The 25,829-nt window shown below is 43.0% G+C and overlaps 1 protein-coding gene across 2 annotated transcripts in view; it reads left to right on the forward strand.

Annotated features, from left to right (window-relative positions):
* The window catches only part of Itga6 (integrin subunit alpha 6), a 68,663-nt gene that overhangs the window by 34,874 nt on the left and 7,960 nt on the right, over positions 1-25,829 (forward strand). For both annotated transcript variants that reach the window (XM_034494499.3, XM_034494498.2), the window contains exons 5-23: positions 956-1,087; positions 3,896-4,106; positions 4,804-4,997; positions 5,119-5,207; positions 6,274-6,392; positions 11,880-11,978; positions 12,221-12,282; positions 16,227-16,387; positions 16,525-16,668; positions 18,429-18,544; positions 18,645-18,834; positions 18,927-19,010; positions 19,109-19,188; positions 19,341-19,418; positions 19,506-19,608; positions 20,798-20,971; positions 23,525-23,623; positions 23,712-23,822; positions 23,903-24,001. In XM_034494499.3, the coding sequence (XP_034350390.1) occupies positions 956-1,087; positions 3,896-4,106; positions 4,804-4,997; positions 5,119-5,207; positions 6,274-6,392; positions 11,880-11,978; positions 12,221-12,282; positions 16,227-16,387; positions 16,525-16,668; positions 18,429-18,544; positions 18,645-18,834; positions 18,927-19,010; positions 19,109-19,188; positions 19,341-19,418; positions 19,506-19,608; positions 20,798-20,971; positions 23,525-23,623; positions 23,712-23,822; positions 23,903-24,001 (2,345 nt within the window). The remainder of the gene's footprint in view (positions 1-955; positions 1,088-3,895; positions 4,107-4,803; positions 4,998-5,118; positions 5,208-6,273; positions 6,393-11,879; positions 11,979-12,220; positions 12,283-16,226; positions 16,388-16,524; positions 16,669-18,428; positions 18,545-18,644; positions 18,835-18,926; positions 19,011-19,108; positions 19,189-19,340; positions 19,419-19,505; positions 19,609-20,797; positions 20,972-23,524; positions 23,624-23,711; positions 23,823-23,902; positions 24,002-25,829) is intronic.

Below are 25,829 nucleotides of genomic sequence, written 5' to 3' on the forward strand. Positions count from 1 at the left end.
TTTAGCCCGAGCAGACGGCCGTTATATTGTAAAACAGAACAATGAGACACCCATCAGTCAGGTCCATCTTAATTCATGGAAAACATATCTTCTGACTTACCAATTCCAACTTAAAATGTTAACTTTTAAAAGGTCATATTGTAATGTGGGTTTAATATACTGAAATATTTTTAAGGATTGCAGAATTTCCAAAAGATGAAATTTTTATTAAAGCAGTTTGAGAAGGTGATGGATTTATTATTTTCACTTTGCACTACAGAGAAGGAAACTTGATAGAGAATTATAGAAAACAAATCATTTATTCCAAGTTCATGTCATTCAGATTTAGTTTTCCATAGATTTTTTGTTGTTGTTGTTGACTTAACAAACATTTCATTTTCCATGTAGCTTCTTGGTGTTATAAAGACAGTTTATTAGAATGCATGGGTGATTTTTAAGATTCCTAGAACAAATTTCTTTCACATGAAAGCTTACATTGATAGCTGGGTGGTAGTGGTGCATGCCTTTAATCCCAGAACTTACCAGTATTAAATATGATAAATCTAATTTTTGCTAGTTAAGTGATCTTACTTTTTGATTTAATTTACATTTCTTTGAAATGAACCATCTGAAAACCAGGCATGGTGGTATATACCTTTATTCTCAGCATTCAGAAGGAAGAGGCAGGCAGATCTCTGTGAGTTCAAGGCCATCCTGGTCTACAGAGTGAGTTCCAGGACAGCCAGGACTACACAGAGAAACTGTGTCTGGAAACCCTACCACCACCACCAAAATAAAAGAAAAAACTGACATGACCATGTTGAAGAATCTTAAATGTCACCTCTTCACTCTCCTTCTACATTTCTCTCTGCTCTCCCTGACAACAGGAGGGATGTTTGTTAGAGCCATCTGTTTTATTTTGTCTCATCTTTATTTTTCGTTGTTTTTGTTGTTGTTTTCCATTTCATTCCTTTAGGGATCGTTCGTGTAGAACAAAAGAATAATACTTTTTTTGACATGAACATCTTTGAAGATGGGCCCTATGAAGTTGGTGGAGAGACTGATCATGACGAAAGTCTCGTGCCCGTTCCTGCTAACAGTTATTTAGGTAGGAGCAAGCAGAGGTACCACACCTGTCTCCTCAGACACTGCGAGACTCTCCATCTGAGGGCCCAAGGCTGGGAATAGACCAGGTGGGAGCCAGGGGCCTTGCTGCATTTGCTTCAGCTTGACATGTGTGCTCATGGGAAAGCAGACTGCCTGCTGACTGACTCCTCTGGCTTGAGCTTCCACAAAGTGGGGCAGAGTCTGCCATCACCCCAAAATCCTGCTCCCTCCCATTTGGAAGGGAGCTGTTTCCTGAGCTGATGATGGCCTGTGTAGCCTGCAGCAGGCCCTTTGTGAAGCCATGAGGGAGTGTTGGGTGTTCAGGGTAGGCTGAGTGGTCCTTCCTCTGCCTTCAAGGCCTCTTTTAGACAAACAAGTAAGAGCTCCACTCACAAAGTTACTTTTAAGTGGTAGGTCAGGACTTCCAGATCCTTCCTTGGTGATTGCCATTCTCTAAGGCCTGGCCCTGTGACTGGATTGAGGCTCCATGTCAGAGGGCCCCGTGGGTGGCACAGGGCTCCCCAGATGAGGCCAACCAGGACCTGCTAACGCAGCTTGGAGAACACCCAGATTGTGTCTAAGTGCCAATTCCTTAACTCCTGAGGCTTGTTTGCATTACTAATGGTGTCCTAAATTATTCCTGCACATTATGGTAATTACACAAAGGCTTTTAAAAGCTTTAATTCTTGGTGTGAGTTGACATAAAGAATAATTACTGTACATTTCTTGGAAAAATGTAAAAAAATCTTCTAGAGCTACATAGTAACCTATTTTTAAAAAACGATGGGCGGGGGAATACACATATTCCAGAGATATTACTGGGACAATGGAAGGTTTAAAAAAGGGAGGAAAAGCTGCTGTAAATAAGTAAATACATCTAAACAGTATGCTAGAGTAATCATACATGTAAGCTACTCTAATTGTGTAAATACACACTCGCAGTACTGTTTATTAAAAAAAAAAAAAAAAAATCCCTTACTGAGTCATACACCATTCCCGCCCCCTGTACAAACTTGATAAGACAGAATTGAAGTGAACGCTTATAGCAGCTGCTTATTAAACACCTGTTCTATGAGTCAGATACTATGGTCAGTGCTTTACATATCTACAGTATTAGTAAAGATTGTTGTCGCCCCTCCCTGTGTTTACTGAGGGAGCTTAATTTTCTACCTCAAGGTCACACCATTAATTAATAATTTCCCAAACAAGGGAGAAATACTCATAAAAACGGTGAGCCCGGGTAGCGGCTAGGTACACAAGGTCTGTTAGTGGCCTTGTGGGACAAGAGAGGATCTTTGGGCTAGGAACTTCCATGAAAAGAGCAACAAACCAATATTTTTCATGGGCATATATTAACCAGCAAACTCTCTTTAGGGATATGTGCTATTTAGGGATTATATTATGATGGGGTGCGTCTAATATTAATTGTTCTGGCGAACAAACCAACAATTTGGTCATTCTGATGCCCCTGGGGTTTAAAAGATCAGTGGGTATAGGGTGTAATGATCTGCCTGAGCCTGTGGAAGCCAACAAGGAGCACCGCTTGTCAGGTAGGATGCTACAGCCCCGCCTCTTACCAAGCTTAATCATTTTTCTTCAATCTCTCCTATCTCATGCACGCGTACAGGCCTGCTGTTTTTGACCAGCATTTCCTATACAGATCCCGATCAGTTTGTTTATAAAACACGGCCTCCCAGGGAGCGGCCTGACGTGTTCCCTGATGTGATGATGAATAGCTACTTAGGTTTGTGACCTCTGAGATGACAAATGAATTGCCTTGCTCATGGTCATTTAAAATGTGTTTTGGTCCATACAGAGCATAAATCTTATTTCCTATTTCATTTCAAGTGAAACACGTAGGAAAAGCATGCTCAGCTGCCGGGTGGTTTTACAGCACTGGGTTGAGCTGTGTCTCCCTGCTCTAAACTTGAGGCTTGTCGTCTTTTCAACTCACCTCACAGTTTGAGAACTGCAACAGTAGTGGTGAAGCTTTTTATAAATAAAACCCAACAGAAAGGGTGGCGTTAATGTTATTCTGCAGCCTCCACTTTTACAGGACGAGATGGATCCGTTTGAAGTTTTGGCAGTGGATAGCTCTATTTGCTTTCTAGCGAGCCTCAGTGTCACCCGAAACACGGCTTCATGCGTTCTAATTGGACATTCCAATGTTGTCTACAGTTCACTCACCTCTATTGTTGATGCGAAGTTCTCAAATGACTGAATCACCATGCATGGTTTGTTTGCATGTTTGTGCCTGAGAACTGACTTGGCCCAAAGTAATGAGATGCTACCTGTGATATGTTAGCAGTGTTCACATTTGCTCTTGCCTGATTACCATCCAGACTGAAAAGTATAGACACTGCCATGTAAATCACTGGTCGGTGAAGAACCCTATAACACCCTCAGTAATGGGCATGCGAGGTAGCATTCTCAGGGGACTTCGGTATCTAGCTTTCTCTTCCTTTGTCATAGTTTTAATATCAGAATGGGATTTGAATTGATTCTTAAGATGGGTGAATAGTTCACAGTTCAAGCTATACAAATGCTAAATAGCATTGAGCTGTGGGTTTTGTTTTGTTTTGTTTTGTTTTCTGTCTTGATGTCTATAGAAAGCAGTGAAGGCAAAACTGTAGCACTTTGCCATTGACCTGTCAAGTCCTTTAGCGTTGACTCCTGTGGTGAATGTGGAAGTAGTGGAGAGGTGTGTGGAGAGGTGTGGGGGCATCCAGACGGAGAGGTTATAATGGAACTACCACTTCAGTGCCCTCCCCAAGCTCAGGGTTGATGTGACTCTGTATTGTTTTCCTAGGCTTTTCACTGGACTCAGGGAAGGGTATCGTTTCTAAAGATGACATCACTTTTGTATCTGGTGCTCCAAGAGCCAATCACAGTGGGGCTGTAGTTTTGCTAAAAAGAGACATGAAATCGGCACATCTTCTCCCTGAGTATATATTTGATGGAGAAGGCCTGGCTTCTTCGTTTGGCTATGATGTGGCGGTGGTGGACCTCAATGCAGATGGGTAAGCATCTTTGTTATTATGTTCAGCTAATGGTGCTAATGACTGCGTTATGTAGGCCTAGAGAGGGGCTGTGGGTTAGTTGATTTAAAAAACATGCTTTACTATCCTGTCTCATCTTCATCATTGACTGACAGCTGACATTCATAATCACCCTACCCCCTACCCCCTGCTTCTCCACCCCTCACCCAGTGGCACAGAATGACCTTTTAAGTGTTAATGCTTTCACTTGAGTTTGGAGACCATAGTTTCTTAAAAATTTAAATTTGAAAAAAAAAAAAAAGACTTAGAACTTAGAAACTGACATCAGCTATGTGATGATCTGTGGTTTCTTGCGGGTGAAGGGCCCAGTTGTTAGGCATCTAGAATGTCTCACAGAAAGTAGGAGGTGGTGACTGGCAATACCTAGAGGACTCACAGTTCTTGGGACCAGCTGGAAATGGTAATGGAATGGCAGATCCTTGCTGGAAGTCCTCCTGTACTGTGGCTCTGACTCGAGGAACTGCCTTTAAATTGTTGCCTTCACTGTTTCCCTGGCTTATCACAGATCTTCTGTTCAGTATTTTAATTGATGACACATAAGTCCTTGATTGGAGGTCCTCTCTGTTGAGTTTCTTGGAGCCTGGATTGGTAGTAATCCCCCTAAGCCTTTTGGCGTCTTAGCAGTGGTCCCTAGCTCTCCCCTTCGTTGTGTTTTTAGGTGGCAAGACATCGTTATCGGAGCTCCACAGTATTTTGATAGGGACGGTGAAGTCGGGGGTGCGGTATACGTCTACATTAACCAGCAAGGCAGGTGGAGGAACGTGAAGCCGATTCGTCTAAATGGGACCAAAGACTCGATGTTTGGAATCGCAGTGAAAAATATTGGAGATATTAATCAAGATGGCTATCCAGGTGGGTGATGGATTATGAAGTGGTTACCATTCATAGACCAGTTGGTTGGGAACCTATCTTACTTTAAACGCTGGAGTAGTTTTTAAAATGATAAATTTTTTTTTAAATGTCATGTCAACAGATATTGCTGTTGGAGCTCCCTATGATGATCTGGGGAAGGTTTTTATCTATCATGGATCCCCGACTGGGATAGTTACCAAGCCAACACAGGTAACCAGATAACGTCTTTAAAATAGTGTCAGCTTTTTGTCTGTATGTACGTTTACTTCACACATATTTCAGTTTCAAGTATTCGGTAGTGTAAATTTTAAAAATATTTACTTCTAATTATGTATGTGAGAGAGAAGGGGAAAAGGAGAGAGGGAGGGAGGGAGGGGACAGGGAGGAAATGCCTCAGGAGGCTAGAGGTGTCCTTCCCCTGGAATTGGAGTTGCAGGTGGTTGTGAGCTGCCTGACCCAGGTTCAGTGAATAGTACTGGAGTTCTCTGGGTGAGCAATCTGTGCTCTTAACCACTGAGCCATCTCTCAAGCCCAGCGTAACCCAGAGTGAAGACTGTTATATCCAGAGAGCGGGAGGGGACCTGTCCCTTAGCAGTGTGCTTAATAGAATTGAAACTGAGCAAACGAATAGAAGATCATAATTACACAGAGAATTCAGACACCAAAAGTTCTAACGTGTTTTGAAAAATACGATTGGGAGGGCAGTTAGATTTGGTTTTAAGCTACTCTGTTTAACTTAATAAACAAAGTAGGCTTTCATCCTTTGGAATTCTATGTGACTCAGGTCTCTTTTATGAAATAAATCATATGAAGCAGTAGATACTGTTCCTCTGTAATGCAACATAACTTGTTTGTAAGTGAACTGAAGCTTTTGTTCAAAATGAACTTTACCGTTTTCTTTCTCTGTTTTCTTCATTACTGCTCGTGGTGACAGGGACCCCAGTCCTGCCATTCTGTCCGTGCTGGGGAAGTGCTATGCCAGTGAGCTTCCTCCCTAGCTCTTTTGCGTTTTTCTCAGATGTAGCTAGAAGCTCAGTTAGTGGCCCAGTGTTCATTCTATTATTTTTTTTTTTAAGCTTTTGGGATTCATAGATGACTTTTTTTTTTTTTTTTCAAGACAGGGTTTCTCTGTGTAGCCCTGGCTGTCCTGGAACTCACTTGTAGACCAGGCTGGCCTTGAACTCAGAAATCCACCTGCCTCTGCCTCCCAACTGCTGGGATTAAAGGTGTGCACCACCACTGCCCAGTGTTCATTCTAATGCCCTGTGTATTCCAGGTTCTTGAGGGTACATCGCCTTACTTCGGCTATTCAATCGCTGGGAATATGGACCTGGATAGGAATTCCTACCCTGACATTGCTGTGGGTTCCCTCTCTGACTCAGTAACTATTTTCAGGTGCGTGCTGCCTTTGACTTTGGTTAAACAAGCTTCAAAATGATCTTACTCTCACCATTGTTTTGATTTTTTATTTTTTTGAGGCAAAGACTTATATGAATTTGAAGATTTTTTTGATGGGATATAATAATATATGATAAAAATTAATGTAATTTCTTGCTAATATTGAACTGATTTGGAGTAAAAATGTATCATAATTCATGGAAAGTGTTCCTTCCTAAATACATCTTTAAAACCTTTTTTTTTGAGTTTGGGGAGTTGGCTCTGGCCTGGCTTTGCTGAGCAGGTGTGGTGGCCCTCCCATAATTCCAGCCCTGGAAGGGATTCCTGGAGCTAGCTAGCTAATGACACTTTAGCTAGCCTTTAGGTAGCTCTGGGTTTAATTGAAAGACCCTGCCTCAGTGAATACGGTGGAAGTGTAATCAAGGAGTCTCTGAGTCACTCAGAGTCAACCCTGCTTCTCCATGTGCACACACACCTACGCGAGTACCTGCCTCCACAGGAGCAGCATACACACATACACATGAAAAGATGTATTTGGTTATGTATGAATACACTGTAGCAGTCTTCATGCACACCAGAAGAGGGCATTCTTAAGCTCCAAAAAGTGTGTGTGTGTGTGTGTGTGTGTGTGTGTGTGTGTGTGTCTGTGTGTGTGTGTGTGTGTGTGTGTGTGTCTGTGTGTGTGTGTGTGTGTGTGTGTGTGTTGCCATGCTAACATATGCACACTTCATGATGTACAAATTGTAACCTGCTTTGGCCCTTGTATGGCCTTAGGACACATGTCCCTGCCTCTGGGTATTTTTCTGAATGAAGATAACAAGCTGTGGACAAATGGGTTTGTGTTTTATGTGACCAGCTGCATATTCTTGGTAGTGGTTTAAATGACTCCCTTCTCTCCAGCCCACGGTACAAAAAGCAGTGGCTTTTAAACAAAAAAAAAAAAAAAACCAAAAACCAAAACCACGTTTGGGCTGGAGAGATGGCTCAGCGGTTAAGAGCACTGACTGTTCTTCCAGAGGTCCTGAGTTCAATTCCCAGCAACCACAGGGTGGCTCACAACCATCTGTAATGAGCTCTAGTGCCCTCTTTTGGCCCGCAGTGATACATGCAGGCAGAATACTGTATATATAATAAATAAATAAATCTTAAAAAAACAAAACAAAACAAAAAAATCTTGCATATGTCATGCTCTCAGTCAGTTTCTGCAGCATGAGCTCCGGCTGTGCAGCCCACAGTCAGTCCTCACACTAAGCTTCAGAAAGGGAAGTTTCTGTGTATATTTGAAGATTTGATTTAGTTTCACCCAGAGACACCTACAAAGGCTGTGGTCCTGCAAAGTGGGCTGCTGGGTGTGTTTCCATCACTCCCGACAGTCACCATTTGAGAAAGTTTGATTTTTAAGTAGAAGATTCTTGGGTTTTTGTTGTTGTTAATTAATGTTCGTTCAAATTTATAGAAAACGAAGTTCCTAGATATTTGGCTTCCTCAGAACACCATGGGTTTGAGCGCACTGTTGTTTTATGATCAGTAAAAGACGACAGGTATTGCTGTTCCTAACCTGGTCTGTAAAAATTTAATGTCTAGCCAGGCAAAGTAGCTCATGCCTGGAACTCCGGTACTTGGGAGGTTGCGGCCAGCCTGATTTACATAGTGAAGTCCAGGCCAAGTAAGGCTACCAGTTTTTAAAATAATACATAAAAATTAGGCCAGCAAGCTGGCTTAGGAGATCAAGGCAATTGCCACCAAGCCTGACAACCTAAGGTTCATCCCTGTGTCCTCTTGGTGTAGAAGAAAAGAATCAACCCCTACAAATTGTTCTTGTATGACTTAGTGGTAGCCTGTTACAATAAACATACTGAATTAATTTTTAAAACTGATGGAAAATGTAGGTAGTATCTGATTTTTATTAAAAACTACATGATATGGTACATTGTATACATCCCTATATGATGTTTTTAAAAGATAAAGTTCGTAGGACACAGGATAGCAACCACTTACATTAGTACATATATTTATTGCATATACGTATATTACTTTGTATTCATTGAGAGGTGACTTTCTTACAGACTTACCAGTATTAGATATGAATCTAATTTTTGCTAGTTAAATGATCTTACCTTTGATTTCATTTACATTTCTTTGAAAATGAACCATCTGAAAGCCAGGCATAGTGGTACACACCTTTAATCTCAGCATTTGGAGGGAAAGGCAGTTGGATCTCTGTGAGTTCAAGACCAGCCTGGTTTACAGAGTGTAAGTCCCAGGACAGCCAGTACTACACGGAGAAACTCTGTCTCAAAAACAAAAACAAAAAATAAAGAAACAAAGTGAACCATTTGATTGATTGGACTTTTGGGTTTTGTTTTTTTTTTTTTTGGTTGTTGTTGTTGTTTTTATTTGTTTTTGTCTTTCTTTTTGTTTTCTGAGACAGAGCCTTAGACTTCTTCCAAGGTGCATGGATTATATTGGATTATAGCAGTGTGCTACCACACACATGTCGTTTCTGATTTGGTTTGGTTGTTCTTTTTTTCTTTTTAAATTTTACTTTAGAGTCATTTTTATTTCTTAAAATTACCTTCAGAGAAATGGGCAGTAAGGTGCAGTGTAAAGTCGTACTGTGGGCTTGGTGCTGCAGGCTCAGAGCTGCCACTGCCCTATATATAGACTTTGTGAAGAACACCAGGTGTACAGGCAGCCTCTGCAACTAAAATATAATCTTCCTCCAAAAACCCTTGGGAGAAGAAACTATCACAGGACACGTTCATTGTCCATGAAACGTGCTCTTGATGTGCCGTCCACGCTGGGCTTGAGCTCCTCAGCCCAGACAGTCCTCCAGCCTGAACCTCCCAAGTGTCTTTGAAATTAGCCATGTGGCAGATAAGCCGATAAGTGTTGCCTTGTGCATGAAAAGACACTTTCTGTCATGCTTATACGCTGTGTCCTCTATGTGTTCCGTGTTTTAAAAAATGGAAATTAAAGCAGACTCACAGTCAAGTGTATTCAAATATTTTGAAATGTATATACTAATGAACAAATTAATACTATGATATGCAAAACCCTGGATGGCAACTTATTTTAAAAATGCATGAATAAGTACAATAAGTAAAAAGATACAGACTTTTCACTTTCTGAGTAGGCTGTCAAAACTCAAGAATGCATCTAGTTAGTGTCCTGGAAATCCACAGCTGTCTGAGTGTACAATAGGATAAATAAGGTCATCAGGAAACATGGAGAAGTGGGGTATGTGGGAGTATTCACTGTTCCTAGTGCCTGCCTTCCCTATAGATGGGCTTGTACTCTCTCCAGCTACCAATACATTGATTCAAGAAGGTTGAGATAGACATCTGAGGTTTGGAAGACATTTTCCTATTAAAAACATGTCCTCCAGGGTGTCAGTATTTATCACAAGCTCACCAGGGTCCTGACTGGATCTTCATGGTAGTAAAACTCTATACTCACTCTTAGTTCTGGAGGGAACAATGAAAGTGAGAGGTAGGCCAAGGATCTTCCCATCATGCCCTTCTACCCTCAAGCACATAGTCACCAGGTACTAGTGCTCCTTGTGTCTATGCCAGGCTCAAGCCAAAGGCCTCTGCTGTCTTTTTTGTCTGCTCCAGTGCCAGAGGACAACAAAAGGAAGAAAAGATGTTTTCATGTAAAGAGCGGAGCCAAGGGGTAGGACTTATGTTGTATGTGGGCTTGGAACACAGGCGCGATGGGGAATGGTTAAGGGTTCAAGTTTCCATTTGCAGAGATGCTGTGGGGCTTTGTTAAAGAGAAAGTCTTACTATGTGCCCAAGACAGCCTCAGCCTCCCAATTGCTAAGATACCAGATGTGTGCCACCATACCCAGATGTTAGTCTGTTCTTAAGGTGGGGAATGGCAGATGCCAACAGCTAAAGAAGTGTAAATAATAGTTCATGATTGACAGTCTTACTAAAATTAACACACAGGGAAGAGACCTGTTAACAGCCATATGTCAGGTGTCTCAGTATAAATTTTAGGATGTTATTGGATTTATTTATCATTAAAACATGTGTAATTAAAATGCATGTATTACCATACTCCAGTGCATAGCTTTTACCAGAAAGACAGAGATAGTGAATGCCGTCCTGAATGTAGAGAAAGGCAATGCTTACATTGGTGAGAACTTAAACCTAGTTCAACCATCCTGGGAAGAACTACCCTATGACCCAGCAGGTGCATCAGCTAAGGAAGTGAAATGAATGTCGCAAGAGATCCCCACACTTCCATGTTTACTGCAGCATGATTTGAAACAACCAAAGTGGGTAAAGACAGTGTGCATATGCACAGTGGAACACAGTTCAGCTTAAAATGGAATCCTGTCATCGTGACAGTGTGATGGAATTGGATGCTATGTTAAGTGAAACAAGCCAGGCACAGAAAGACAGGGTGTCACATGCTGTCACTCACTGGTGCAGTCTAAAATCTCCGAACTCAACAATAGTTGAGTTGGGATTGGGGGCTGGGAGGGAGAGGAAGAGGACAGGTGGACTGGTGAGTATTGAGTTACAGACAGGGTCTCTATGAAGCACTGGCTGGCCTTGAACTGTATAGTCCAGGAAGTCCTCAAATTTGCAGTCCTGCCTCAGCCTCTCAAGTGCTGGAATTACAAACGTGTGCCATTATGCCTGGCTCTTGTATACTTTTAAATATGTATGTATCAGTTTTTAGAAATTAAGTAAAACAAAGTATATTTGTTTATCTGTGTAGTGAGGCAGGTTCTTGTTATATAACCTTAGCTGGCCTAGAACTCCATATGTAGGCCAGACTAGCCTTGAGCTTATAGTATCCCTCCTGCCTCTGCTTCCTGATGCTCTGAACACACATGTTCTTCAAATGGGAAGCTCTGCTGGGGATTTATCCGTAAGTAAACTCAAGTGTAAACACAGATTCTGTACAGTGTTGTTAGCATGACTGCTGGTAATAATTGAGTGCATAGAGACCTTTATATCATTAAAATTAAGCATTACAACAGGTGAATGGTGATGAATCATATTTATGTTAGGACAAGTCCCCTCCCCCAACTGTAAATGAATGAGACATACCTCCTCCACAAAGAACAGTTAACATTAAAAAAAAAAAAAAAAGCTCCTGTTTAGTTGAAACTGTATTTTTATATTTATATTTGACAGTACGTAGCATTTGTAACAGAAACATAGACAGATAACATGTCTGAAATGAACATACGAGATCACTGGGTTGTGAGTGTGTTTAGTGGAAGAAGTATTTGCTTGAAGACATTGCATGCAGTGTCTGGTTTTTAAATATAGTACAGTTTTAAATGTTGTATAAGTTTATATTCATTAGTTGATTTGTTCCCACAGTAGGGGAAGAAGTCACACCTACACACATCATTCTCCTGTGGTTTTTAAGAGGCAGGGCTGTTGCAAATGCTGCCTGGTGTGTGAATGACTCAAAGGATAACAAAAGGCTTAGGTAGGTCTTCACTCTTGTTTACAGATCCCGGCCAGTGATTAACATTCTGAAAACCGTCACAGTGACGCCTAGCAGAATTGACCTCCGCCAGAAATCTATGTGTGGGTCACCTAGCGGGATATGGTGAGTCCCTTCTGTGATTCTGGGGGCTGGCTCAGTTCTCAGCTTTGTGATGACCTGCTTGACCTGATGAGCCACTGGGAAGGTGAAGAGTGTGCTGGACAACAGGACGAGCCAAGATGCTGCCCAGTGAATATATTGTTTACTCACTGGTGGGCAGTGGGGACACTGGAGGGTGGAGACAGGGTGGGGTCTTCCACTGCTACAGTGCATCCTTTAAGAAACATGTGTTTGGTTTTCTGCAGCCTCAAGGTTAAAGCCTGTTTTGAATATACTGCGAAACCTTCCGGTTACAACCCTCCAATAAGTAAGTGCTTAGTACATTAAAAACAAAATGTTTTCTCTCTGCCAGGTTGAAAGTTTGGTGTAAATAACAGGAAAACAAAACTGTAGTGGCCAAAGTGAGCTCGTAAAGTCTTGTCTAGAGGACGAAGTTTGTCTGTGGTCTCCCCTTTAATCAGGAGGGCGCAGCATGAGGAGGGACGGAAGGCCCCATTTGAATTTTCCAGAGCAGACGGTTTGGGACGGAGTCCCTTGAGAAAGCACTTATCTGCTGTCACAACAACTTCTTCCCTTTCATTCTCTGAAAAGTGCTGTGGAAAATTGGTTGTGAGGTGGCGGGTGGCAATTGTGGAAAGATAGCTCTGGGAGCCGGAGCACAGCTGCAGACAGCATGCTCAGCAAGTTACCTCACCTCACGGCTCCTCCCACGGAGGCTGCAGCCCCATTGTCTAAGCTGTGTTCAGTATAGGACCTTGAGTACCTGAAGGCTTGTCCAGAGGAACAGAGACCTGGCTGCTGCTTCTGGCTTAAGCTCTGCTCAACTAACAGCAAAGGACAAGTCCTTGGCCCTTGGGTTTAATTTTCCTGTCAGTTAAAACAGTGCCCCTAAGTCATCATTGTCTAGGGTTATGAAACTGATCAAGGAGAAAACCAGATGGAAGGCACTTTGTCTTTTAAATTACTCTACTTCCTTTCTCTGGCACTCAATGCAGAATTTGCATGTGTGTGTGTGTGTGTGTGTGTAAGTACATGTACTTACATGGTAAACTGAGCATGTGCATGTGTGTAAGTATGTGTGCACATGGTATAGACGGCAGAATCATCTGTAGGTGTTTTCCATAATGGCTGGCTGTTTGAGATAGATCTCTTGTTGAAAATGAAGCCCATTGCTTTAGCAAAGCTGGCTGGTCAGTGAGCCCAGGGCTGGGCTCCTAAGCACAGGCTGCTGTCCTTTCTTGGCTTTTCTTATGGGTACTGGGAATCCAAACTTATGTCCTCAGGATTATACAGTAGACACTTTATGGACAGAGCCATCTCCACTTCCCTGGGCTGAGATGACAGGCAGGTCACCATGCCTGGCTTTTTAAAAATCAATACTCTGGAGATTTAACTGGTCCTCACTCCTCATGTCTTCTTGCCACTTTACAAACTGAGCCATTTACCCAACCCCTTATTGCATGGTTTTTTTTTAAGATTTATTTATTTATTTTATGTATATGAGTACACTGTCACTGTCTTCAGACACACCAGAAGAGAGCATCGGATCCCATTCCAGATGGTTGTGAGCCACCATGTGGTTGCTAGGAATTGAACTCAGGACCTTCAGAAGAGCAGTCAGTGCGCTTAACCACTGAGCCATCTCTCCAGCCCCCTTGTTGCATGGTTTTTAATGCTGAGTAAACACACACCTTCTTCACCTGGATGCTTTCACCTACATTTGTAATGAATTCAAAAACGAGAATAAACTGGATTCTTGTGCAGGGAAAAGAAATGAGAAAACCTTTTTGTTCTGATTTTCCTCTCAAACTGTTGTTTGACAAGAGGCATCCGGTCTCACTGGTCTGCTCCTTCCAACAACTGCCTTTATAGAGAGAGTTCCGGGTTTTTTCTTAGCTTCAATGCAACATCTGTTGCCATGTGCGCTCCTTTGTATTATGTAACCACTCCATTACCTGAGTGTTTATTGCTGCCTGTGCTGGGTGGGCCTCTTCACTTGGAAGAATGCTTTCATTATACTTCCACAGTAATAGGAACTTTACAGTGAAATAAAACAGAATTTCCACAAAACTGCATAAGTGCATGACATTCAGAATCATATCCCAGTATCCCACAAGTGAGCTTATTGTTGGGCCATGATATTTTAGCTTGGCAGTCCTCTCGTGTGATGTTGCATGCACAGATATTTATAATTGAGCCTTAATGAGTTTTCTTGGCTTGATCCTCGGGAGGTCAGCACAGGTGACCTGCAAGGATTTTAAGATGATGTGAGTTGTCTGGAGGTTACAGGAGGTCAGCGTGGGTTTGGTAGCTGAACGGTTTTAATGTACCCACACCCTCCTGTACTTCTGCCATGAGGGGCACTCAGCCTGGGAGCCTTCATCTGGTTCATTGTGAAGTTAGCGGGTCACTGATAAATGGATGGTGTCAGGGCTGCAGAAGGCCAAAAATGAACAGCATTTCCATTTGGCAGCCATGACATTGAAGAATATGTCAGATGGACAGACAAATTGCTGTTGAAACTGTCAGTGCTTCTAAATTTTGGTCTTACCTATGTGAATAGGATTTCAGTTCAACGATGACATCACACTGTGTGTGCACATGCACACGCCTCACACCCTGTGTGTGTGCGCCATGGGGCCAGGTACTCCATTCCACTCGTCTGTTCTGTAGATGATATATTTTATTAAGTGTGTTAGTTGGTGGTGAACGAGGGTGATGCATTCTTTGTTCTTAGTTTCTCTACACTGTGGAGGACAGAAAGCCGCAGTGCAGTAGCCTCTGAGGGTTTAGAGGCAGAATGTTCTCAGTGGCTCAGGAGGAGCCAGGCTTTTTTGGATAAAGTAAAGTCTGGGTCAAGATCTGAAGAAGGATTAGGGTTTCGTTAGGAGCTGGGGAGCATAAAGAGGAGGAGGAAAGGGACCAGTGCAGAGGGGGAAGGGCAGTGAGACCCGGCCTCTAAGCCTCTGTATCAAACAGCCAGCTGTCCCTTGCTATATGGTTCTGAACTTCCTTTCTTCACAAAGAAGACATTAAAACCCACAGTCTCATGGCCAGGGTTGTAGGTAGATCAGTTAGTCCAGTGCTTGCCTAGTGTGCACGAAGTCCTGGTGTGATTCCAGCGCGCTGAGTTAGTATAAAGCACTGTATAAGACCAGATGAGATGGTGAATGCCTGTAATTCTAGCACTTGGGGCGTGCAGGAAGGGGGAACAGTTCCGGGCAACCTGGGCTTCATGGAATCTGTCTCAAACAAACAGCAAACTCTCAGAAAGATCTTTCACCCTAGCATGAATAGTAGAAGCTCATTCTCTCCATTTTCTGGAGCAGAGTTTTTCCTGGAGGCTGTTTCCTCTGACCCCCTATGGATGCCCCTGTGCCCATGAGAAGCATAGTTAGTACCCTCATCCAGTGACCCAGTGAAGAGTGCATTCCAGAGGCCAGAAGTGAGTTTCTGACAGTCCAGATCCTGGCCTGCCTCCAAGCTGAATAAGCAGAGGTACTGAGTAGCCGGCCACCTCTGCTGCAGGCTGGAGTTACACTGAACAACTGGCTTCCAGCTACTGAAAGAGATGTCAGTCAGATTTGTCTGTCATCTATGTCTATCTATCTATCTATCTATCTATCTATCTATCATCTATCTACCCATCTTTCTGTTTTGTTTTGGGTTTTTTTTTTTTTTTTTCAGGCAGACTCACACTGTAGCTGAAGCTAGCTTTGGGTTCATGGCAGTCCTTCCCTCTTCCCCCAAGAGCTGAGATTACAGGTGTCTCTCCCTGTTCTCAGTGGCTTCTCTATCTTTAATATATGTCTCCTTTGACTACCAGTGCTAAAATGCAGATAGCAGCTCAGCTGTAGGAACCTGGTTTCTCAGACACATTTTCAAATAGCAAAGGCCCCCAGGTCATGAAGCACAGGCTGAAAAAGTCCTGAGGCAGGAGCATTGGGTATTTCCAGTTATCTTTAGTATTCTTTGAGTCCCTGAAACTCAGCCAGAAACCAGTACCTAGCTGCTGCAGGTTTGTTCTCGAGCTCCCCCAGGTGGTCCAGTGAGAACTTAACTTGAAAACAGCAAGCACATTGGGAAGAACAATTGGATTAAAAACCTCTCTGGTCACTAGATGGTCCCTCCAGGAAATTCTGAGAAGTGAAGGTCATGGGGTAAAGTGCTGTCAAAGAACTCATTCTGTTTGTAGCTCGGGGTTGTAAAGGTGTACTTTAAGTTAACACAACTTTGTTCATTCCGATTTAGCAATTTTGGGTGTTCTTGAAGCTGAAAAAGAAAGAAGAAAGTCAGGGTTGTCATCAAGAGTTCAGTTTCGAAACCAAGGTTCTGAGCCAAAGTATACTCAGGAGCTGACCCTGAACCGGCAGAAGCAGCGGGCATGCATGGAGGAGACCCTCTGGCTGCAGGTGAGTGTGTGGCAGCCTCAACTTCATGTTGAACAGGACTCAGTGTTCTGGGGGAACAGCACCATTCATCTTTGTGCTGTCACCGTTTCGGAGGTCTGTTTGCATTTGAGCACATTGTGTCACTGCACCCTTTGCAGGAGAACATCAGAGACAAGCTGCGCCCAATCCCCATCACAGCTTCCGTGGAGATCCAGGAGCCCAGCTCTCGCAGGCGGGTGAATTCGCTTCCCGAAGTTCTTCCCATCCTGAATTCAAATGAAGCCAAAACAGTCCAGACAGATGTAAGCTCCTTGGCTTTGCTTTTGCTAGTGTTGGATTTGTTTTATGAGCCACATTCTTGTGGCCAGGTATGGTGGTGGTGTGCACTCTTTTAATCCCAGCACTTGGAGGCAGAGGCAGGAGGATCTCTGCGAGTTCAAGGCCAGTGTGATTTACACACCAAATTCCAGGCCAACCAGGGTTCAAGGAGACCATGTCTAAAAAAAATAATTAACAAAAATACTACTTATTTCTATACACATAATTGGCCTCTGAGAAGTTGTTTCTAAAGTTAGCATTAAAATCAAGGAATAGCAAAACTTAGCAAAGCAAAAAAAATTATTTTTCACAATGAAATACTAAAGTATCTAATGCAGCTTGGGTCATTGTAGGAACAAATGTGTATTCTGTGGCCTGCTGGACGTGTCATATAACGTGGGATCTATGTGTTAGGACAGAGTGGAAATAAGCCTAGAAAAGTATGACATCTTGAGTCTGGCATTGTTATTGCTGCTGTTTTTATTTTATTATTATTATTATTATTATTATTATTATTATTATTATTATTATTATTATTATTATTAGCAGCAGCAGCAGCAGTATCTTTTTGTTTTCTTTTTGAGACAGGGTTTCTCTGCGTAGCCCTGGCTGTCCTAGAACTTTCTCTATAGACCAGGCTGGCCTCTTACTCAGGTCCACCTTCCTCTTCCTCCTCCTGAGTGCTGGGATTAAAGATGTGTGCCACCACAGCCTGGCTATTGTTATTATCATCTTGATTACTGTTTTGGTGCTGGAGTTAGTCCCAGGGCCTCCCGAAGGCTTAGCACGTTTGCTCTGACACTACACACTAGCTGTCAGATCCAGCTGGATGGAGGCATGGCTGAGTTGGTAGAGTGCTTGCCTCGCTAGCATGTGCAAAACCTCGACTTCTTCAGTCCACAGCACCACATAAAAATGGCAAGGTGCCTGTAATGCCAACACTGGGGAGGTAGAGACAGGAGGATCAGATATTCGAGGCCATCTTTGACTATTTAGCAACTTTGAGGCCTGCCTAGGCTAGATGACACTCTTATCTTCATTAAAAAACAAACAAACAAACAAACAAACAACACACACACACACAATCCAGCTGCTGAAGTGGTAACTGAGGCTCCTGGTACAATGCCTTACACTTGGCTTTGAAGAGAACTCACTGCTTTCAGTCTGACTCTACACCGTGTTGGTGGTTGTGGTCACTAGCTAGAATTAGTCGTGTTTTTCTATACTGTGTGTTCTGTGATGTGATAGACTGTTACTGTGCTACTAATTGTGTACATTCCCAGCTCCTGAGCCAAGCTAAACATAACAGGAAAGGAGACTTTGTTCCTAATTGTATTTTCCTCATCTGCACAATGGGTGCAGAATGATAGGATCTCTTTAAACCATCCTGAGGGTTAAATGAGCTAAAATATGTAAATCACTTTAGGTAGAAGAAGGTCCTGATACTGATACAGCTCCCCTGAAAGTAAAGCAGTGCTGCCCTATATAAGACCAAGCCAGAATGAAAAGTTAAGTGTCCTGTCTAAAGCCACACAGCTAAGCAAGTATCAGAGGCGGGTTTGGAACTCAGATTCTCTGTGGCTTGGTGGGGCTTATGCTCTGCTGCACCCCACCACCTTGACCTGGTCAAAGTGACTTTGATAGACCAGGAACCAGGTGTTTGACAAAGGAGGGTAAAAGACCAGAGGGAAGTGGACTGTGAAGACCTTTAGGAGCTCACCTCTCTGCATTTGGTTCCTTACAGGTCCACTTCTTAAAGGAAGGATGTGGAGACGACAATGTCTGTAACAGCAACCTTAAGCTAGAGTATAAATTTGGTACCCGAGAAGGAAATCAAGACAAATTCTCTTACCTTCCAATGTAAGAATCATAAGCTGAAGTAACAGACCTTCAGGCTTTGGTTACCAAAGTAATTGAGCATGGGTTGAGATTGTCTTCTTCTCTTTCTTTTTTTTAATAGTCAAAAAGGCATCCCAGAATTAGTCCTAAAAGATCAGAAAGATATAGCTCTGGAAATCACAGTAACCAACGGCCCTTCAGATCCAAGGAATCCCCGGAGAGATGGAGATGATGCCCATGAAGCCAAACTCATTGCGACGTTTCCAGACACTCTGACATATTCCGCTTACAGAGAACTGAGGGCTTTCCCTGTAAGTGTTTTTGAGAAAGCAGCAGGGAGGGAAAGAGTGGTATCACATAGCACGTGAACAAACCATGACCCCAAAGCCTTTTTCTGCCACAGGAGAAGCAGCTGAGCTGTGTCGCCAACCAGAATGGCTCCCAAGCCGACTGTGAGCTTGGAAATCCTTTCAAGAGAAATTCCAGTGTAGGTGATGCCTCTATGCGCTCTCTTACTGTTCTGAATACCAGTGCTGTGCCCAGAGGCCTAGCCCTTGGTAACAACTCTTCACATGTATTTTTCAGGTCACTTTTTATCTGATTTTAAGTACAACCGAGGTCACCTTTGACACCACAGATCTGGATATCAATCTGAAGTTGGAAACGTAAGCAAGTGTTCCTTCAGCCTCTCCATTCTTACTTTGGGAGAACCCTAGAGTCACTGAATTAGCTGATCTAACTCATAAAAGAAATGTGATTGTAATGAGAAAACTGACTGTTCAAATAAAACCCCATTGTTTCCCCCTTTCATTTTTAGAACAAGCAATCAGGATAATTTGGCTCCAATTACAGCGAAGGCAAAAGTGGTTATTGAATTGCTTTTATCGGTCTCTGGGTAAGTGTTGTGTTTGGCATAACAAATCGATGTTTGAAAGAACCATTTATAATTCTCACTAAAACGGGTGTTTTTTTAATTTGACAGAGTCGCTAAGCCTTCGCAGGTGTATTTTGGAGGTACAGTTGTTGGTGAGCAAGCTATGAAATCTGAAGATGAAGTAGGAAGTTTGATAGAGTATGAATTCAGGGTAAGGCCAAGCCATTGGTCCCAGATACAGTGTTGACATTTTAATCAATGATCAGTCGCAAACGTCTTAGGGAAATAGTTGAAAAATGTTTGCCAGTTTTTAACAGTGGAAACTTTATCCTACCAAGTAAAGAATAACTTTTGGGAACTGTAACGTGTGTGTAGTATAGACAAGAAGTAATACTTTTTTTTTCCTCAGTCTATAGAACAAAGAAAGTTCTAAGTAACTAGTAGTTGACCTTAGACTGTGTAATTCAGTTCGTTCTTTGTTAGAAAGTCATCTTTCTGATGCTCTTGGCTAAAGGAATATTCCCATTTACTTCCCTTTCACAAGTCCAATTTTTTTGGTGGTGAAAGTAGACTTGGTATCTCCCAGCAGAGGAGGCAGATGGATGGCGGGCTCAAGGTGGGCAACCACAGCGACTCTGGGTTCAGTTTAACTAACTGAACGTGGACCGTGATGTCTGCTTCATGCCTTACATGGATTCGGGTCTGCATGGTGCAAATTGAGTTCCTAAAATGCTGATGAGTGTTGAGCTTAAAGCCTGAAATGGCAAGAGTGGACATGGCCCTAACCCAGCATGCTAAAGACGCAAGGCCTCTCAAGGAATGCCTGCTGGTGCAAGCTCTGTGTAGTCAGATGAGGATTAGAACTGTGCTCGGTAGTACAGGCAGGCCACTCTGCCTTCTCACTCTGGGCCCCTGTTGTACTAAGCTGCTCTGCTCCCAGCACTGGCTCTGAGCTGCCACGCAGTTCTCCATAGCTTCCCTATGTGGCTGATGCCAGGAACAGCTTCAGTTTCACAGTAGGGGAGTTTTTCCAGAAGCTAGGATACGGGCGCCTAGGCTGTAGCAGAGGCTTTGTCCTCTGCCAGGCAGGATGCTCACTGAACAATTCACAAAGGAGCCCAGAACTTTCCCTGTGCTGCTAGGAACATGCCATAACTGCACTATGGGGTTTGGTACATAAGATAATGGATTGAACTAGCAATCCTTCCTCTTTGACCATTTTTCCCCTTCTGTTTTTATGATTAGAATCTTCTAAGTACTACTGTCTATTTTGTACACTCTGGTTCTGATCCATTTGAGGGATTTGTGCTGGGTATTTAGCCTTTAGGCAGTAGGAAGTGCCACTTAATTTTGCCTTAAAAGGATGATATTGTAGTGTGATATATGTTGCTTTCTGACAGGTGATTAACTTAGGTAAACCTCTTAAAAACCTCGGCACGGCAACCTTGAATATACAGTGGCCCAAGGAAATCAGCAATGGCAAATGGTTGCTTTATTTGATGAAAGTCGAATCCAAAGGTTTGGAGCAGATTGTTTGTGAGCCACACAATGAAGTAAACTACCTGAAGCTGAAGGTAATGTTGACGGGTTTCCTGCACGCTCCCTCACCTCTTGCCCCTACCCCCACCCCGGAGTGAGTGGGGTAGACTTGACTCTGCTAGGAAAGCCGCACTGTGGCGCGTTGACTTTTTCTGTGGGTGTCACAGTTTCCTCATTCATAACTGAGTAAGCCAGTTGGACTAAAGCGTTTTTTGCTGATTCTTGACCTTTATGGAACATGCACTTGTTGAGATGGAGAACATTTTCTAAAGTGTTATGACCCAATAAGCTATGTAAGGAGAACATCACCTGGGGATGAAGCAGTGGACAGAAATTGCACAGAGCTTTAGGACGGCACTGCCAAGGTCTTTGTGCCCAGGCAGATAGATGACCTTGAACGATTTTGTTCTTATTAATAGTAAATGTTCATAGAGTCCCTTACTGTGTCACTACCAGACTGAGCACTGTGTGTGTTCTCTTGAGAATTTTGAGATAGTTTTTACTCTCTCCTCTCCCCACAATGAATACCCTGAGAATGGCTCAGCTGTTAAGAGATAGGTGGATTCTGCACTTAAGCACCCACTGATTTCAAGGCCCACCCCCTCTATTGCAGCACACTTATGTAACTAGCAGAGGTGAGTTGTACTGTGTCGGATGATTCTATTGTCCATGGATGGTTGTTACTTTTCTTTTAAATTCTTAGGACTTTTGCTATTGTTCTGTTGGGGTTTTGTTGTTGTTTTGAAACACAGTTTTTCTGTGTTGCCCTGGCTGTCTCGGAACTCACCAGACTGGCCTCCAACTCAGAAATCCTTCTGTCTCTGTCTCCCAAGTGCACCACTGTGCCTGTCTTGGCTGGGGTTTTTTGTTTTTTGTTTGTTTGGTTTTGTTTTTTTTTGTTTTTGTTTTTGTTTTTGTTTTTGTTTTCTTTTTAGGCGGATCTTATGTAGTCAGGGCCCGCCTTGAACTCTCAAAATAACCAGAAATGACCTTGAAGTCTTGACCCCCCCAACCACTACCTCCCAAGTGCTGGTATTCTAGCATGTGCTGCTACACCTGTACATGCTATGCCATTCTAAGCTCAAACCTGGGGCTTCATGCATTCTAGGCAAGCATCCTGCCAGTTCAGCTACATATCCAACCCTCTTATTTTAAGTTCCAAAGTGTCTGGGTATTATGGGAGCTTAGAGCATGCTCCTTGACTCATCAACACTGAAAATCATAATGGCCTGTTATATCTGTTCTTAAGTACAAGTTGACTATCTCTTTCCAACAACCCTAAATCCAAAATGCTCTTAAGCATTGCTAATAAGAGAGACTCAACTTGTATAAGGAGGACGTAATATTAAAAGTTCTTATCTGTCTTAGTTTTCAATGCTCCTCTCTGAGTTGATCATACAAAGGGTCTTGTGCTTTTCGTACTGTCCTTCATGGCTTCATTTCATCATTCCATATGTGCTAACTGTCTCCTATGCTGTGGACACTGAGCTGAGTGCTGGGGTAGAGTGCTCTGGTCTCAGTGGATTAACAGTTTGATGCTATGTACTCGAGGTTGAGGAGAGAGACAAGAATAGAGGAGGTATCTTTTCACCATTGATGAACTTAAAATGGCCATAACACTTGCTGGTTTTACCATTTCTCTGCTTTTGATGGTGGGAGGGAAGATGGGATGGCTAATGGTAGCCTTGACAGAATTTGGACTCTGAGACACTAATACCTAGAGGGATTGTTGATTATTCTGATACGTCTTCTTGAGGTGGGAAGACCTACACTAAAAGTAGATGGCACCAGTCCCTGGTCTGGGATGCTGGACAGTATAGAAAAGAGAAAGTGAGCCAAGCACAGGCATTCATCGCTCTGGGCTTCTTGACTGGATGCCATGTGACCAGCTGCCTTCACCTTCCCCGGCCACATGGAACCATGAAGCAAAATAAACCCCTTGTCTTAGTTAGGGTTTTACTGCTGTGAACAGACACCATGACCAAGGCAACTCTTATGAGGACAACTTTAATTGGGGCTGATTTATAAGTTCAGAGGTTCAGTCCATTGTCATCAAGGCAGGAACATGGCAGCATCCAGGCAGGCATGATGCAGGAGGAGCTGAGAGAGTTAGGGTTTTACTGCTGTGAACAGACACCATGACCAAGGCAACTCTTATGAGGACAACTTTAATTGGGGCTGATTTATAAGTTCAGAGGTTCAGTCCATTGTCATCAAGGCAGGAACATGGCAGCATCCAGGCAGGCATGATGCAGGAGGAGCTGAGAGTTCTACATCTTCATCTGAAGGCTGCTAGCAGAATACCGACTTCCAGGCAGCTAGGACTAGGGTATCAAAGCCCATGCCCACAGTGACACACCTATTCCAACAAGGCTACACCTCCTAATAATGCCACTCCCTAGGCCAAATATATATAAACCATCACACTTCTCCTGTAAGTTGCTTATGCTAGGGTGTCTGATCACAGGACAGGAAAAGAAGCATAAGAAGAAGGTGAATACCAGTGATATAAATTTGTTTCATTTGGGAGGCCTATATAACATGGCAGATTTATATAACATTTGTCTGTTTTGGATATCACTTTTTAGGAGTCTCACAACTCAAGAAAGAAACGGGAACTTCCTGAAAAACAGATAGATGACAGCAGGAAATTTTCTTTATTTTCTGAAAGAAAATACCAGACCCTTGTGAGTATTTTTCCAGGCTGTGAACGTGCTCTGTATGAACAAGGAATGGCTTCCCAGAATAATGGGTTCTGACCACCAGTCTCTTTAGAATTGCAGCGTCAACGTGAGGTGTGTGAACATCAGGTGTCCCCTGCGAGGACTGGACAGCAAGGCCTCTCTTGTTTTGCGCTCCAGGCTATGGAACAGTACATTTCTAGAGGTGTGGTTTTGCCTACTGGAAGAATTTGCTACTGCCAAGGACATTTGTCACTTTGCTAACACACCTCTTGTGGCCCACAGGAATATTCCAAACTGAACTACTTGGACATTCTCGTGAGGGCTTCCATAGATGTGACCGCTGCCGCTCAGAATATCAAGCTCCCCCACGCAGGCACTCAGGTGAGATCTGGTTTCCCCAGACTCAGACTGGCCACTTCTCTACACCATGGCTACAACCGTAGGTCATCGTCTTTGGTACTCATAGCCCTCGGGTCCTGTTGCTCCTTAAAGGACACTTTGAGGTTCTGCCATTTGAAGTTGTATTTTAATCAAATTGTTGAAAATAAAAAATAAACCTGAGCCAAAGCCTAGTAATGCAGGTGTGTTAATAGCTCAGCTACTCAGGAAGCTGAGGCAGGAGAATCACTAATTAGGTCTGTCTGGATTTCAGAGTGAGTTCAAGGCTGGCCTGGGCAATTTAGTGGGTCCCTGTTCCAAAATAAAACGTTTAAAAGAGGCAATATGTAGCTCATGCTAACTACCACCACCCAAGGCCCTAGGTTCAATCTGAAGTGTTATATACACGCATGCACGCGCGTGCGTGCACGCACGCGCGCGCACACACACTAAATGAAGGAAGTCTAGAGTCCTCCATTCAGCAAAGCTGTGGTCAGGATAAAAACTGGGGAGCCACACAATGGAAGAATAGCTTACGGGCCAGGAGAAAATGAAGTTAGCCCATCCCTGGAGCTGCAGCCATTTTCAGGATGCCTGTGCTATGTGTGCCCAGTGGTGGATACTAGAAAAGATATTTCTCTGTACATCTGGAATTGAGAAGCCAATGAAAGTGCCTCATGTCTACAGTCCTGGCACTTGGAAGGTTGAAGCAGGAGAGTTGCTACAAGTGTGAGGGAGCCTAAGATACTTAGTGAAACCTAGGTTAAGATAGGCCACAGTGAGGCCCTCTCTCAAAATCCATGTGAATGAATGAGTGAATGAATCACTGAATCAATGAGCCAATCAACCCATTAGTCTAGAATTGGCTTTCGTAAAATAAGTCCTTGTTGTTTCCTTTGGAACAAGCCTTGGCCATGTAGCAGCCTTTCCAATGACAGAGAGAACTGTCCTGTCTACTTGGACACCTTCAGAATGTTTTCTCTCCCTGACTGTCCTGTGACCTGCCAGATCTCAGGTCTCGAGTTCTAGAAGGTGGTAGAACTGAGGGCCTAATGTCAAGTCTGGTTGCCTGTTCACAAAGGAAAACCCTTATCTTGGGCACTTTAACTTATCCAGCCTCCTAGGGGAGATGGAGTCTCGGCATGATCTTGCTTTCTAGCCTTTTGTCTAGAACCCATCTCTTGAAAATAGAGACATTTTCTTATTGCTGGTCTTCCACCACCTCCTGTTTTCTGTGATTTCTGTGCTACACTAGCTCAGGCCCCATGCTGGCACTTCCTTGTGGTTAATCCTGAATCTTAGAGCTTAATTTGAGCCTCAGGATGCCCTCTTCCTCGATCCCTGACTTATTCTGGGTTATGCTTTCATCCTCATCTCAGATCTCACTTCCTTTCTGGTCGCTTTCCTTTTGTCAATACATGAAAAATAGATTATGTAATTCAGTTTTTTTAAAAAATCTAATCCTGCTTTTAAAAAAAACCCTAAAAATTTGTTTATTAATTGTCTAATTTCAAGAGTTTAGTGTTTGCCACTCAATAAGACACTTTTAAATTTAGACAGTGTCATAACAAGTGAAATCAGAAACCACACAATTGAGCCAGTAAGATGATTGTATTTTGACATCAGTTAAATTAAATCCACATGGCAAACAAGCACCTGTTAAACACATGGGTGTCTTCCCTGTACTACAGTGCCAGGAGGGAAAATGAATAAAATTTAGTGTCAAGAATTTCAATGTAATCCAAGAAAGAAGGGACTAGGTATGCATGTGCACATGTCTCCATTTTATTCCTAAGAATCATGTAGGGAATATCCAAGTTTCTTGCCTGCT

The sequence above is a fragment of the Arvicanthis niloticus genome, chromosome 2 (genome assembly GCF_011762505.2).
Source record: "Arvicanthis niloticus isolate mArvNil1 chromosome 2, mArvNil1.pat.X, whole genome shotgun sequence".
Classification (NCBI taxonomy): domain Eukaryota; kingdom Metazoa; phylum Chordata; class Mammalia; order Rodentia; family Muridae; genus Arvicanthis; species Arvicanthis niloticus.